We start from the raw sequence: 16,887 nt of genomic DNA, 5'->3' as shown, positions 1-16,887 counted from the left end.
GAATAGTTTGTCAGACAATAAAACAGTGCTAAAAGCTCATGGAACTTAAGCACCAGAGGGTCATCACACTTAACAATGTCACTTTTAATATCCTTTTAGGTACTGTTAAACATATATTTTATGTGCATTACACAATTTGTCTATTCAAGCTCCAAAAGTAACTATTCCATATGAAAAAAACATATGTCATAGAGGTCATACTAAAAAAACCCAATGATAATTAATAAACAATAAAACTAAAAAGAGTCTGAACCGATATCAGATAAGCTATCTCATGTATGATATGACTTTTCTTTTTTTTTTTTTTTTTTACTACTCCACGATTATATGAGAGAGCTCCTCCTGTTGTGTAACACAGTGAGGGATTCTGCAAGTGGAAAAAAAAAAACCCCTAAAAAACCCTGATTATCTTGTGTTGGACCTGAGCTGTCATACAATTAATTAGAGCATGTCCCCAAATTTCCTCATCATCCATAGTCAAGGTATAAAGTAACAGACATGGTATTCTGAATTAAAACAAAGCAAAACAAAAAAAAAAAAAGAAAGAAAACAAAAAAAAAGAAAGAAAAAAGAAAAAAAGAAGAGAAGAAGAAGAAGAAAAAAAAGAAACCTCTTCTGATTTAAGCTGAAGTCTTTATCGACCCTCATACCGAATATGCACGCTAGACCTAGTTTGAGATCATTACAGGTAAGCTACTCAACACTTTACCATCAATGTGAGAATCACCTTCTAGATTCTACTGCATTGTAGTCTCAGCCTTTCCAAGTTACACAAACAAAAATGGCTTGGGGGAAACTTGTAAGTCATACAAACTAGATTATTTATGCATTACAATTGTTGAACTTTAGGTGTTTACAAATGGAGACTTTGGCATTTTTGCTACAGAGTTTAATAGCTTTAATAATATAGTTATCTAGATTCAACAAGTAATAGTACAAAACTTACCTATGGTAGGTGAGGAGTCACACTCAGAAGTTTTGCTGCTGTCTTAAGGTTTGCAGAGTATGTCTCCTGTATTACGCTGTGCTGCTAATATGTACCATAGTTGAGTCATGTGACTAAACTATGTGACCCCATTAATGTACTAATATCATCACCTCATCACCTGTGTGTGTGTGTGTGTGTGTGTGTGTGTGTGAGGGAGAAAGGGAAATATGATGCTTGACAACTCAGTCTCCAGAAGTGCAGTGTAGGCTTAAAGCATATCAGAGAGCTTCACAGTTATGGTTACTTTGCAAATCAGTCTGAAAACAAACGCTATGTGACCCTCAATGCTAAATTATAACACCGGACACTAATAAAGATTTTATATACCCTACTGTTTTAGTGCTGTCGTAATGGAAATTTGCATTAATCAGGCTGTAAATGGTTTAAAGTTACATAAAGTTATTGACTGGTAGTGAACATGGTACACGTGATTATGGAAACACACACACACACACACACACACACACACACACACACACACACACATACACACACACTAATTGCTTAGTGTCCTCAAGCTCCAACTATTACTGCAACCAGATGAATCCAGCCAAACTGTGCATATTTTTATTTATTTATTTATTTATTTTGTTTTTCATTTTCTAAATAGACAGTCATGCTGAGAGATTTGCCGCTGTTATGGACTTGATTGTGTTTCTTACCCTTTCAAATATTTAGCACAAGTAGCACGGTTTTCATCTAAATATCACGTATTTCTGTGGCAATTTATTGCTTGGAAAAATTTATTTTAATGGAACAGAACAGAACTTTAATTTCCTTTATTTTCATTCCTGTCCAGTGCAAGCTGAGCTTAGGCTATACTGGCAGTTTGTTTTCTTACTAGTTTTCTTTCTCTCTTACTTTCTTACTTTCTTTCTTTCTTTCTTAAATGTATTATCTCTGTCCTTTTTTTCTTCAGCAAAGCATATTTCTGCACATCACCATTTTTTCCATATACAGCATCTTATATTGTATTGCACAGAAGAAACTTGAGACATTTCCCCCAATTTTCAGTACGAGTCAAGTCAACACTGTAGGTCAAGCCTTTGTTATGGAAGGTAAAAGCTATACACAGTTAACTAATTAGATGCAGGTTTAAAGTGCAAGATATAATTATTTCATGACCGGAGATAATGATAAACTAACAACCATAAACTGTTTAGTCTTAGGTAAGCTCACCAGGTCAGATGAACAAAAAATACAAAAGAGAGAGAGAGAGAGAGAGAGAAAGAGAGTTCATTTGGATGTCTGTGGACATAGCATATAATAGAAAGCAAAGCTGACGAATTATTTGTTGAAAATTCCACAAAAAAAAAAAAAGCATAATCAGGTCAAATAATTATGAAAACATACAAACAACATTGTACAAAAAACGACAAATGCAACCCTGTTACTTAACCATTTGTAACAGTGCATTCCATCTTTTTTTTTATTTTCCCCATTGTGTATCTTGATATCATGTTGATCAATGGAAGATCTCTTTTATGAGAGAGAGAGAGAGAAGAGACAGCTCAATTATTTTATAAACAAATATGTTAATTATATTGTGCATTAAATGTTTGTATGTTAGGGTGTCCTCTGAGGCATCCAAACTATGCCCCCAGGCCACAGCGGGCTCAGTTAATGTACGGGTAATATACAGCATATTGTCTCCCTCACCTAATATTCCCTTTTGAAAGCAATACGTGTCTGTCCACTCTCTCTCTGTCCTCCTCCCTACGGAGGCCAAGTGGAATATTATTATCGCAAAGCTCAGCATGCCTGTGAGAGACAAGGGGACGCCGCCCGCTGTGAAGTTCTTTGCCTCCGCCTCCTCCATTATCTTTTGATGTCGGCCATCAGCCCTTACTTAAACCATGGCCTCCTGCCAATGATTAAACAATGGAGGTCTTCTTTCTTTCTTTTTAACTCATCTAGAATTGAAAATATTTGTGTAAAAAAACTTCGAAAAAAAGTTGTGTTGTCACGGTAACAACTATTTCTGGTCCACCATCATTGCGCCCTTGAGGCGAAAATGCACTGGCGGTGTGTAATTCGTGTCAGGACTTTCATACTCTTTTCAGTGGAAGTGGTGTCCCGTTAGGCTGTAGTAACGGAAACCTGTCAGAGACGAGTATTTACGGCCATAATGCACATGCTTTATCCCCCGATAACAGTGAAAAATTGATGAAAACGATGAGCACATATAAAACGAACGTGTCGTAATATTTCGCACAGGAAGGTGAAGATCAAAGTCAGTCTTTATTTATTTCGGAACACACAGGTTGCCCTGGTGAGCCGTAATCACAAGTAAACAAACGGTACACCACAACTGCAGTGCGAACTTACTCAAAGAAAAAAAAAAATAAACCGAGCAAAGCCACAAAGAAAAGAGAGCGAACTTTCCCTACCTTAGGTTTACATATCCCCCGAGGGTCCCGCCCCTCTCCTGCTGGGCTGCCCACCACCGGCACACCTGGAGCGTATAAGGCGCGGGCGTGTCGAGGATTGGCAGCGTGCCAGCAATTGACGGGCGGTTCCCCCAATTAAAGTTTTTGTCCCTGTGTCCCGACCCACGGGACCCATCAGGTCACTACATTATTAAAATAGGCCTGCAGTGTTTTACGAGGTTAGTATCTCATAGCATCCTGAATACGCCTCTTTGTAATGTTTAACGCATTATGGGTAAGTGAAAAGTTAAACTTTAAAAATGTTTATAGCACATATGCAACGTCACTTTATGAAACGTGCATGGCTGAAGGTCGTTGATGGTTCAGCGAGTTAATATGATTGAATAACTGCCGGAGGTTAAATTTGTCATTAGATCGTCAACTTTTACTGTTTTATTTATTTAACAATAGCAACAATAGCTATAAAATAGTCCTTCATACATATGGTCGCTCACAACTCTACATGGAGGTGGTTAATAATGAATATCCACGTAATCAGAGATGGGCACAAATACATCAAAATGGTATCTTGCTACAAATGAAAAATACTTGCTCATCAAATGTATAAAAATGAAATATAAAATACTGTTGTGAGAAAATGTATTTAATTAAAATACAAATAATCTGTAATTTGAAAATACACACAGAATTCTGTGACACTATTATAGGCACTATTTTTAGATGCCTTTTTCAGGAGCAATTTACAAAAGGTGCAACAGTAGAGTAAGCTAATTTCCTAGATCTCTCACTTTACAAGTAGCCTAGTCATTTAAAGAAGTGCAACACATTTAGTATGAGATATTAATTGCTATGCATTAAAACGAGAAACTTTTGCTGTTAGAAATTAAGTTTGTCCTTAGGAACAAAAGTAGCTAGCCTGATTTATCGCTAATGAAGGCTTCCATAAGAGTAACCACAAGCTGCCACTGTCCCAGGCTGTCTGAGCATGCCTGTGGCATTAGATAGAATGCCACTAGCTAGAAAGCAAATAAATTCAAAAGTTTTAGAGCACAGCTATTTGCTAATTGTTCTATTCTTCTGTCCTAAAATGACATTCAGCGAGCAATATCTGATAGTATATTCTACTACATACTTTACCTTAAGGCAGTGGTTCTCAACTCCAGACCTCAAGGCCCACAGTCCCGCACGTTTTCATTTTAACTCTTCATTATCTCAGTTAATTGAGCTAATCAAGGGCTTGGTGATGAATTGATCAGTGGAATCAAGTGTGTCAGTCCTGAGCTCAGGAGAGTTAAAACAAAGACATGAAGGACAGTGATTCTTGTCTTACTTGAGAATAAAATGACATATTTAATTAAGTATTTTAAGCATTTTAAATGCAAAAAATACAATCTCTCAAAGTATTTTGTTACAAATCACATCTCATTATTTTCCACCCAGCAAAATACAAATACAAATACTCAAAAGTAATTAAATACGTATTTTAAATACATTTAATTGAAATACTGCCCATCTCTGCACGTAAATTACACTCAAAACTTACAGAAAATACCAGTCAATCATGTTCTCTTTTACGCAGTCCTCCAGTACCCTAGAGGGGGCATGCACGGCAGTAGTAAGGCTTTGCGCTCTCGCTCTGCGCCCAGTTAGAGGTGAGTTAGTTTTTTCTACCGCTCTGAGTTGAGCAAGTAAGGCTCTTAAGGATGGTGAACGCTGCAAGAGTAGTGATACTTTAGAAGTACCATCTAACTAAGGATCAGACCTGTCAACACTCCCGTTTTTTCCGGGTTTCTCCCGTATTTTAGCCTTCTCTCCTGCAGTGCTACCGTTTTAATTTTCCCTTGAATCTCCCGTACTTTTAACCTTTCGTAACGTAAGGTTCTGGGGCCTGGCAGTGGCGTTGCTAGAAATTTATCTTCGGACGGACAAAAGTGAGCTGGCGCGACTTTCACTCACGGTCCATCACTTGCCTACACATTCTTCATAACCTACTGCTGCACTGAATGACAGGTCAGACAGCCCGTATCGCAACTGTAGCATACTCAACAAGCCAGTCCAGTCTTCCGTGCTGTGTTGCACTGAATCGGAATATGTAGTAACTCACAAAATACTGCCGCATTTTCATTAATCAAGCACACTTTAACCAAAAGTAGCATAAAAGGCATGCCCTGTCAACAACAAACGCACAATATAATGCTGTCACAACAGTAGCTGGGTCTCCATCCAACCACTTAATGCAAATTAATGCTTAAACTTCACATCAAATCTTTTAAGTCGCATAAGAAAGGAAACTTTTCGCTGGAAGGCGAAAGGAATTTATTTGCCGGAAAGAGGTGATTAGCATCTGGTAAAATGATACTGGTTGATGGAAACAGGTTAAGTAACGTCAGCAAGGGGTTTGCTGCGATTTTATCTCGTATTTCCGTGGAAGTTGCCCTGGACAGGATTTAAACCCACAGATATTCACAACTCCCCATGCGATGAGGAATGTGTACATTTTAAATCACAGCATTCAGTGTATGACTGTGTCTACACATCCACTAGCCAATCACACGTTCACCATTAGTAAGTACCCATTTAGTACATCAACACATTTGTAGTGTTAGTTAACAAAGTTTATGTTTAGGATCGCTGTCCTCATTGTAACCGCAAAACATATAAGAACAGCAGTTCAAAATAATTACGATTACTATCATGATTCTCATGTTTACGCATTGAAAAATCATTATGAAGGCCTAGCTTATTTCCAGTGAAGTCATTGGATAGGAGATTTTAGCATTTTAGCAAAAGGTCCAATGCTGACAGCTGACTGTTTTCCCTATGAAAGTGGAATTCCACCATTTGTATGTCAGGCATACTGTGGCATCGAACCAGTTAATGAGCTGACAGTTTCTCTATATCAGTACTCTACCTGGGATACACAATACCAGAGGGAGTGGAAGCTTGCTCTCTGACTTTTCTCTCTCTCTTCAGAACTTTCTGTAGCAATGTTGCCTTCTGAAAATGTCCGAATCTGGAGGACCACGTGGAGAGTAACTATACACTCATACCCAAATTATGGAGGCCCAAAGGAGTGCGTAATGCAGCAAAATGAGAAAAGTGTCCGGTAACACCCGAGTTGACATTGCTCGACTTTGAAAAGATCACAGACACGAATTAGAATCACGAGGCCATTCGCCTACACTCCACAGACAGCGTCGGGTCTGTATAGCAGAATGGCTTCCAAACGTCCTTTTCCTGACATGGACATCTCCTGTCCCGTGTGCTGTGACATCTTCAGGGATCCCGTTATTTTGTCCTGTAGCCACAGTGTGTGCTGCGCCTGTCTGCAGCGGTTCTGGGAGGGCAAAGAATCAAAGCAGTGTCCAGTTTGCAGGAGACAAAACCAAATGGATCCTCTCATTAATCTGGCTTTGAAAAACCTGTGTGAGGCTGTTCTGCAGGAGAAAAGCAAAGAAGCCTCAGTAGATTCTGAGGAGCTTTGTATTCTACACAGTGAGAAGCTTAAACTCTTCTGTCTGGAGGATAAACAGCCTGTGTGTGTGGTGTGTCAGACTTCAAAAAAACATAAAGACCATGACTGCTCTCTTATAGATGAAGCCGTACGTGACTGCAAGGTAGGTAAACTTGGTAAAATAATAATAATAATAATAATAATAATAATAATAATAATAATAATGATGATGATGATAATAAAATATATGTAGTGGCTAAGTTTAGTATGTGGCTAAGTTTAGGAGGTGTGAGGTGGTCGCAAGGTAGAGAAACTGGCAGATGCATCAAACTAGAGGGAGAGAAAAATACAGAAAACATTTACTGTCCCAAGTGCCAAAGACAAACAGCATTGATAGGTAGGGGAAGAAATCGAAAACAAATCTATTGAAACCTAACCACTGAAATCAACTTTGGGGGGGGGGGGGGGGGGGGGGGGGTGTCCTGTAAACATGTCACAACAATCTTTATTGAATTAAAAATGTAAGAGTGTGAGATCTGAATCTGGACTGAAATGTTAAGATTATCAGTCAGCGTGCTGATTAATTTCAGGAACAAGTCATGACCACACTGAAGTCCTTACAGGAAAAGTTGAAGATATTTGAAGAAGTGAAGTCAACCTGTGAGAAATCAGCAAGGCACATAAAGGTCAGAGTGTTCAGCAGTGATAATCAGACCCTTTTATCTACTTGGAACTTTCTTTGATGTTTTTACTGTTGTGAGTGAGACATGAATACATAGCATACATATGATACATAATGAAAGCCTGATACAACACTTTGTTTCCAAACATTTGAGAAATTCAAGCTGAATTTTGGAGCCTTTAAGATATTGCATTATACTGTGATGTCTTAAGCAGTTGTTCCAAAGGATCACTGATAGGCTGCTGGTGTAACAACAAATTCTCTTGGATTTACTAATCAAACCATATTTTACATCTGTGTTCATCTACATAAATGGAAATTGGATCTCAAAAAGCTTTTTTTAACCACATATCAGGTGCATGTTGACTTAAACATTTTATCTAGCATTTAATCCACGGACGTTATGTGTGAGATGAATTTGTTTTTTTTTGTTTTTTTTCCCCTTCATTTCAGGTCCAGGCCCAAGAAACAGAGGTACAAATTAAGGAAGAGTTCAAAAAACTTCACCAGTTTCTCCGAGATGAAGAGGCAGCCAGGATAGCTTCCCTGAGGGAGGAAGAGGAGCAGAAACGTCAGATGATGAAGAAGAAGATTGAAGAGTTGAGTGGAGAGATATCATCTCTTTCAGACACCATCAAAGCCGTGGAGGAGGAGTTAAAGGCCGAGGGCATAACATTTTTACAGGTATTTCACTCTTGATTTCCAAACCTTTATTCTGTTTTTCATTATGGGTTGATTTTCTTTAACCTGCCGTTTTTGACCTAATGTGACACATTACATTCTGGAATGTAAGTCCTTTTTAAGGCATATTCATCATTTTTCTCTTTTACTTCCTCTCTTTCTCAGAATTGCAAGACGACAATGGAAAGGTAAGTGATCTGCCTCTTGCCTTTCCCTTCTTTATGGTTCTGAACCCAAACCCAAACCCAAACCCCACAGCAGCACTGACTCCTGAATGTTGTTCCAGAGCCCAGTGCACACTGCAGGATCCAGAGATGGCTTCTGGAGCACTGGTCAATGTGGCAAAACACCTGGGCAACCTGAAATTCAGAGTCTGGGAGAAGATGCAGGAGATTGTTCATTACAGTAAGTTTTAGCAGCTCGTCATGAATCTTAAATGAGCAATTTACATGTTTTGTGGATTTTTTTTTTTTTAATGAAAGCTGAGTATGCAATAAACATCTGAACAGCACATATCAGACAGTGCTCTAGACTGATGTAACTGCCACAACTGCTGTTCTTACTAAGTTAATTCTCTTTTTTTTGGCCTTGTTTTGTGTAATCTCACCTCCTTTGCAGTGCCTTGTGCGCTGGCTTAAGGTGTGATTGTCAGGATTAACTGTGTGCCTTCATGATGCTGTAGTTTAGCACACACTCCAGCTATGCGTACTAGTGCCCTGTCCAGTACTTACTCCAAAAGTTATTTCTGCATCAGAAATGCTAGACATCGTGATGCCAAACTGATAAACCCAATTCCAGAACTGTCAGCAGTCTGTGGCATCCATTATGATAACAGACACTGTACTAATTTGTCTATTCTGTAGCAACAAATGATTCTTTTAGAGTGCCAATTTTGATTGGTCTTCCTCATAGTAAAGTCATACAAACCCCCTGCCTCTGTTGAGTAATCGAAAAAATGATAAAAATGTTTCCCATCACTGGCATTGTTCCTGCATTCTGTTGATTTTTTTTTTGGCCTAACAGGACTTAATCAGTCTTCACTGTACAGTGCCTTTCATATTTCTGTGTGTGTGCGTGTGTTTGTGCGCGTGTGTGCATTCGTTGTGTGTGACCCTGAATAGCATTCAGTTAGTGAAAGAGAAACTGTTTTTCACATGTCTCTCATATGGCATGTTCCTTTTTGTTGTTCTTCCTTTTTTTTAAGTCTATTTGAATTCCTGAGGAAGGGTTGTATTTTATTTATTTATTTTTCATTTTTATTTATTTATTTATTTTTTACTTTTTCCTCCACAGGGAGGGGAAAAGGTGGTAAAATCAAGACTAACTTCCAAAAAAAATGTTGGCATTGGAAGATCAATTTAAGATCCCCACCTCCATGTTCCTTTCATTATCATTATTATTTACACTTTACATGCTCCCTGATGATAGCGATCCCAAAAATGAGATAGCCAGTCACAGTCTGTCCCAGCATAAACCACTCCTCTTTTGCATTCTATCTGATACGGTGTTAAGTTCGTTCTTTCACTCTCTTTCCCCACATTCTTCTCTCTCCTTTAAATGACAATCAATACTTTGGTCAGTCTGTACAAGGTTTGGACATTGAGCTGAATACCAAAGTGCCGGCTGAGAGCAGTATTAGTTTCAAAAACTGTGACGTGCTCTAAGAGGGATCAGTGTGTTGTGTCAGAATGGCGTCCAAATCTCTTAATGATGAGGTCTTTTCGAAGGAGGGAAGTCAGAGATCTTCAAGGGGATCTAAGGAGCTCTGCAGTCTGCACAATAAGAAACTTGAACTCTTCTTTCGGCAGGATAAAAAGCCTGTTTGTGCAGTGTGTCAGGCATTACAAAAACATGAAAATCATGATTGTTACCCGCTAGAGAAAGCTGTTCAGGATCATAAGGTATGTAAAAAAAATATCTAGTTCAAAACACAGAAGAAACATAAAAAAAAAAAAACTGCTGGCTTGTCAGAGATGCTGCACACAACTTAATAGTAAAACAACATTTTAATCATGGCCTTCACTAAGAATCTGTTTAGAAATGGATTCAATTAATGGAGAAGGAAATAAAACAGGAAAATGTACAGTTGAATGCCATTGGTTAAAATGGTCATTATTTTTTTTTAGAACAGAGCAGCATCTCTCTGCTATGTTATGTTTATACCTGATTTTATCAAAGAGAGAATCAACACATCCCCAACAACCTCTCATAACCTGTATCCTGCTCACCAGAAATAACACAGTTTCCAATGGTTGGCTCCTTGTTTCTTGCTTTTGTAGTTAAATGTTAAATGCTAACGTATTAATGCGTGATAATGTTGATGTTTTTCCAGGAGGAGCTCAAGACTGCGCTGCAGACTGTACAGGAGAAGCTGAAGATCTTTACAGGAGCCAAACAAACCTTGTATCAAACAGCAAGGTATACTGAGGTAAGGAAATATAGGTATTAGACTGCTATGAATACACTCTTGACTGATTACTGGCAACCCTATTACTAAAGCAATGTGTACCCTTGTGTTTGAATAATGATTCTACATTCTTCAAATGCTTTTCATTCCAGTTCCAGGCTAAGCACGCAAAGAAACAGATAAAGGAGGAGTTTGAGAAGCTTCATCAGTATTTACGAGAGGAAGAGGCAGCCAGGATGGATGCACTGAGAGAGGAAGAGGAGCAGAAGAGTCAGATGATGAAGGAGAAGATTGAGGAGATAAGTAGAGAGATATCATCTCTTTCAGACATAATCAGAGCCCTAAAAGAGGAGCTAAAAGTTGAAGACATCTCATTTTTACAGGTGTGACTTATTTTCTTTTTTTGGTATGACATATTTATTTTATAATGTTTCGAAGACCCAGCCCACCTGTGTCACGAATGCACATTTTATAACAAATGTTCTTTATGTAAAGAAGTTAAATAAAGAAAATGTGTCTTTAGGTGTGACACCAGCAGTATCTGTGAACATATCAGGTGTGTTCAGGAAGTAAACAAAAGAAACGAAAAGAGAAGCAAAGCTCATATTTTCAGTTGGTGATTCAGTGGTAGTAGATATTTTTTTTCTCAGATAAACGTTACAGTCATTACACACAGTGACTTGATGTGTAATATACAAAACAAAAATGGCTAGAGGTCCTGTGGTTTATGATATAATTAAAAGAATTCATATATTCATGTTCATGTTTTCAAATTGTGCACCTCAGTAAAAAGAACCCTTTTTTCACCCTATAGAACCTTCATATCTTGATGAAGAGGTAAGTGAACTTCTTTTTCTCTTTATTCTCTTTCCTTTAAAATCCAAACATCAGCACTGACTCCCCCTAAATGTTTTCCAGAGCCCAGTGCACACTGCAGGATCCAGAGATGGTTCCAGGAGCACTGATCAATGTGGCAAAGCACCTGGGCAACCTAAAGTTCAGAGTCTGGGAGAAGATGCAGGAGATTGTTCAGTACAGTGAGTTTTAGCAGCTCGTCATGAATCTTTAATGACCAGTTTACAGTTTTTGTGGAAATTGTTTGTCGAAACAATACTATGACCAGAGCAGTCTTTTCTTATTACATCACAATACATACAGTGTTTTACAATGTCTTTCACCTTTATTATTAATGATGACGTTATGGCCGTGGGATTTCCCTGTGAAAACAAATGGGAATAATTTGATCTCTCCTTCCATCTGTGTTCTTTCGTTTCAGCTCCCGTGATTCTGGATCCCAACACTGCACACCAAGGACTCGATCTGTCTGAAGATCTCACCAGCGTGAGATACACATGCGAAGATGAAAGCGAGAGCAATGTGGCAAATGAGAGAATCTATGACGTTTTTGATGGCTACATCGAAAACGTCGAAGAGAACGAGGAAATCCTAGATCTTCCCTGTAATCCGGAGAGATTCGATGAATCCCCGTGCGTTCTTGGTTCTGAGGGATTTGAATCAGGGACACATTGCTGGGACGTTCGTATTGGTGACAATAAAATTTGGGTGCTGGGTGTGATGGCCGAGTCTGACCAAAGAAAAGGAAAGTTTTCGAAGAAAAAAAAATGGATGATAGGGCGTCATAATGATAAATATACATCGTCATCTCCCACAAGAGGGAACATCAAACTTGAAGTGAAAGAGAATCCCCAGGTTTTAAGAGTGCAGCTGAACTACGACAGAGGGGAACTGTCATTCTTCAACCTCCTTAATAACATGCACATACAGACTTTCAAATCTGCTTTCACGGAGAGAATCTTTCCAATTTTCTCTCACATCAGTAGAGACTGCCCTCTGGAGATCCTACCAATGAAATCTACTGTGGTTGTTAGGCAGCAGAATTATACCTGATGTAGGACTAACATTGTGATAGACGTTATGAAACAAATTTATTTTGTGAATCTGCTGAAAATGAATGCTAATGACCTCAAAATGGTCTGAAATTCAAGTACAAAAAGGCATCTCCGGAAACATCACAATGTATGTGGATGGATTTGTGAAAGCACCACCTGTGCAGTGACATGCAAACACAGTCATTTTCCCTCTGTACATTCCAGAGTTCCTGAGTTACCAGTGAGGAGTTTTTTTCAATACAAATATGAAACCCTGTCTGTGATTGAATTCATTTTTAAATTGTGCTTTTGTTTGTTTGTTTGTTTTTGGTTAGCATAAATAATGCAATTTGAGTCTGTCTGTGTGGATTTGTGTTTACATTATAAGGATACAGGCTTTCCTCTCGGTAAATAGAAACACAATTTATTTTTGCTATTGTATAAATCTCACCAGAATAAAATCCACACCAATACAACACGGAGTTTTAAGTCTTTGTCGTGAGCTACAGTCCTGTGAGGATTCTAGATGTGAATCCTCTGTTAGCCTTAGCTCTCATCCTGCAGTCTCCCAAAGTCTCTCAACTGTCGCCAACTTAACCACTGTAATGGAGGCTTTACCCACTTTGACTGTAGAAGGAGAAAGAGAGAGACTCTGTCACCAACAACATGGCTTCAAAGAATCCGTATGATGTTTTCTTACATAAGAGAAGTCAGACAGTTTCAGCAGCATCTGAAGGACTCTGCAGTCTGTGCAGGAAGAAACTCAAACTCCTCCGTATGGAGGATAAACAAACCGTGTCTGGTGTATTTGGATTAAAAAAACCAAAAAAACCCCATAAAAGTCATGAGTCCTCCCGTGTTGGTTGACTTATACAGGAGCACTAAGTAATCAGTATGATGCTGGTCATAATTTAGTTCATACATTAAATGAAGTCTGGTGAAAAGTGGTGATTACACTGCTCACCCTCCATTTCAGCAAATTAAGCACATGCACATACACACAAACACCACAAATGCATCACACTTTTCATTGATTATTCAAATTAAGGACTGTTAAAGTAAATTACGCAAATAGTCACAGACATCGGAACTGTTGTTCTTCATTTGTGTAATAAAAATAAACATTAAGTTAAATGTTAAACAGTTTCAGACTGTTCTGCCTTTACAACATGTAGCTTCTTTAGAAAGAACTGGATGCCAGTCTTATGAATTACTAACTGACTAACTATCTAATCAAATAAATAAATGAAGAATGAACGAATGCATAAATAAGTAAATTAATAGAAATAAAAAAAACAAAGAACTCTTTTCATAATTCTAACCAGGCTCTAACGGTATGATGGCTAAAGAGAGAAGAGTACTGAAAAGCATTCCAGTGAACCTCGCTGTAAATATGTTTGTTCTGTACAAATGTATAAAATGTATGGTAAAAAGGCCTTTAACATTCCCTATACCTGGCTATACACAGAATCCCAACACGTGCCATTAAGAGCCACAGATGACACAGCACCCGTTTTAATTCATACTGTCACCACTAGGTGGCAGTAGTTTAGTATTGCATTTGTTGTTGGGAAGTCATGTGATATATAAAGTGAAAGTACATAGACCCTATCAGCTGAGACATGATAATGGTGGTATGCGATGTGCTGTCCATGTAAGATGGGAATAGTGTTCAAATGATGAACCGTAGTTAGAATAATATAAAGGCCAAAACAATAAGAATTTAGGAGTAATTTCATCAGAGGTATTATACTTGCAAAGACATGCATTTCAGAAAAGACTGTCGGAAGAACACTATAAAGTACAACACAAACCTATCGCTAGAACAAAGGTACAATAGAAATAGTTATACAAAGTTTATCTGAAACCCTCTGCAGTGAGATTTCATTACCATTGATTAATGAGCTCAGTTCTAGTATTTTTGTTGTATTTCAGTCCGTGAAACTAGGACTCTTATGTGCATGAAAAGCTTCTGAGATTTCCCAGTTGGTTTGGATTCTTGATGGAGGGTGTGACTACAATGTGTCATAAAATGTGGTTAACTGACAACTTTCATCCATCTAGGTGTGTCCCCATTGTTATTATTCATTCAGCCTCTTAACTCAATGCAGTATTTCTGGACACGTGGAGGAGGAGCACTAACATCCACTATGACATGATAAACTCTACTGACCAATCAGAGTCCTTGATTAAAATGTAGCCTCCCAAACACACCCTACTGGTAGGAATAAACAAAACTGCTTTGCTGTTTTTTTTGGTTAACTCATAAGTTCCTTCAACGAGGATTTTCTCTACCTTGAGACATAGGTAGTTTTAATAGAAAGCTATTTTATGGTTTAAATATTTTAAGTATCTACCTTGAAATTTAAATTCCAGTGAACTAAAAGAAGAGCAGTGTCTCACAGGTATTTATTCTTTTTGTTGTTGTTGTTGTTGTTTTCCTTCAGTATTTTAAAACTGTTAAAAGCTTTGTTGAACTATTGCGGTTGTATCTTTGTTCTAACCATCTGAACTTACATTTGTGGATTTTGTTAAAATGTGTTAACTTTTGACTGAGTTCTTGGAACAGAAAATAAAATTGATGTTTTATCCATAACAGTCATAAAGAAGCACGAATGGCCTCGAAGCTTTTGGTATCAGAGGAGGAATTCACTTGTCCTGTGTGCCATGACAGTGACAAGGATCCCGTTTCCATGTCATGTCAACACAGCATCTGTAAACCCTGTCTGCAGCAGTTCTGGACAACTGAGGGATCTCTGGATTGTCCAGTTTGCAGAGCTAAAAATTCAAATGGTCCCGCTGCAAACCAGAGCCCAAGTGAAGCTAATGTACAAGAGAGAGACCAGAGATGCTCACCAGGGTCAGAGGGACTTTGTAGTCTGCACAGCGAAAAAGTCAAGATCTTTTGTCTCGAAGATAAACAGCTCATATGTGCAACATGTCAGGTTTCAAAGAACCATGAAGGTCATAACTTCTGTCCAATAGATCAAGCTGCGTGCGACTTTAAGGTAAAAGGAAGCATACGGACATTGTTTTAATTATGAAAAAAAAAAAAAACATATTATGTTGGCATGACCTTGAATCGAAAAACCAGACCTTTTTGCATTATCAGTTGTTTCATTTTCACTCAGCCTGTGAAACTAGTTGTTCCTGTTTACGTGGCATACATGTTTTTTCTTTGCATTTCACCATCAGCTGATTGTTGCATAAAAGACATTGTTCTGGACTGATGTTCTGCAATTTTGGGCATTGAACTGTTACAAAGACTGAGCACTTAAACCTTTAGATGATACTACACTTGAGTATCCTTTATCCAAAATGCCTGGGACCAGAAATGTTTTGGATTTTGGAATATGTGTATAGACATAATGAACTATCTTGGGGATGGGACCCAAGTCTAAACACAAAATCCATTTATGTTTCATATACACCATGTACACATAGCCTGAAGGTAATTTATACAAGATTTTTAATAATTTTGTGCGTGAAACAAAGTTTGTGTACGCTGAACCATCAGAAAGCTAAGGTGTCACAACCTCAGCCACCCATGTGGACAATTTGTCGTTGTTTGGCATCACCTTCATTCCTGACTCTGAATTTATATACTACTGATAAGCAATCGTTTTCTTACACTTATTCACACATAAGTACTTAACAGCAAAAAATATATGACATACCATTAATACAATGAAAAAAATAATGTGTTTAGGGTAACTACACCGCTGTCCAGTTACTCCAATAGCTTGACTTTCTGTTCTGTACATAAACAAATGTCTCCTCTTTTTCTCGTCACTGTTACCCATGGGGGTATCTGCAGCCCGTTCTGACATGTTCAACAATGTCTTTGTATCACAGAGCAGAGAATAAGTTAAAAAAAACAAAAAACACAGTGAGTCATGCACTTAGGTCTGGCTTTGACGAAGGTTGATAACAAACTGGCGCCAACAGAGCGTCGGAGCCGCGCGTTGGCAAGCGAGGTAAAGTGTGGACTTTTCCACTTGTGGCGTCGTGTCAGCGCTCAAAAAGTCTCGGATTTCAGGACGTGTCGGATTTTTGGATTAAGGATGCTTAGCATCTCTACACAATGCCTGATGTCTCTTACACAAGCCATCTACAGAATGGGTTCAGAGCCTCATTAGCTCTATGCCAATGTTGTACCAAGGTTTCTAAATGGGGTTTAGGGCACGGTGTGAAAGGTTATGCTGTTTTCATAAAACAAAACCGGACTGGTCTAACGTGACTATCCAATAAAATTCTGATTCGTTGCAGAGAGAGCTCACTACTGTACAAGAGTCCTTGCTGAGGAAGTTGAAAATGCTAAAAGATGTGAAATCAACCTGTGACAAAACAACACCACACAGAGAGGTCAGAATGATTAGATCTGACCGTTTTTTTT

General features: G+C 38.3%; 1 protein-coding gene across 1 annotated transcript; it reads left to right on the top strand.

Moving 5' to 3' along the window:
* The first annotated feature begins 6,299 nt into the window (after nt 1-6,299).
* LOC115820921 (tripartite motif-containing protein 35-like) lies at nt 6,300-12,833 on the top strand. The gene is made up of 6 exons (XM_030784633.1): nt 6,300-6,995; nt 7,423-7,518; nt 7,968-8,198; nt 8,361-8,383; nt 11,521-11,639; nt 11,879-12,833. Exons 1-6 carry the CDS (start codon nt 6,594-6,596, stop codon nt 12,508-12,510), a joined length of 1,503 nt encoding a protein of 500 aa, XP_030640493.1. The 5' UTR covers nt 6,300-6,593; the 3' UTR covers nt 12,511-12,833.
* The last annotated feature ends 4,054 nt before the right edge of the window (nt 12,834-16,887 follow it).

The sequence above is a fragment of the Chanos chanos genome, chromosome 9, assembly GCF_902362185.1.
Source record: "Chanos chanos chromosome 9, fChaCha1.1, whole genome shotgun sequence".
NCBI lineage: Eukaryota > Metazoa > Chordata > Actinopteri > Gonorynchiformes > Chanidae > Chanos > Chanos chanos.
Note: the sequence above shows the minus strand (reverse complement) of the source record. Positions and strands in the feature narration are given on the sequence as shown.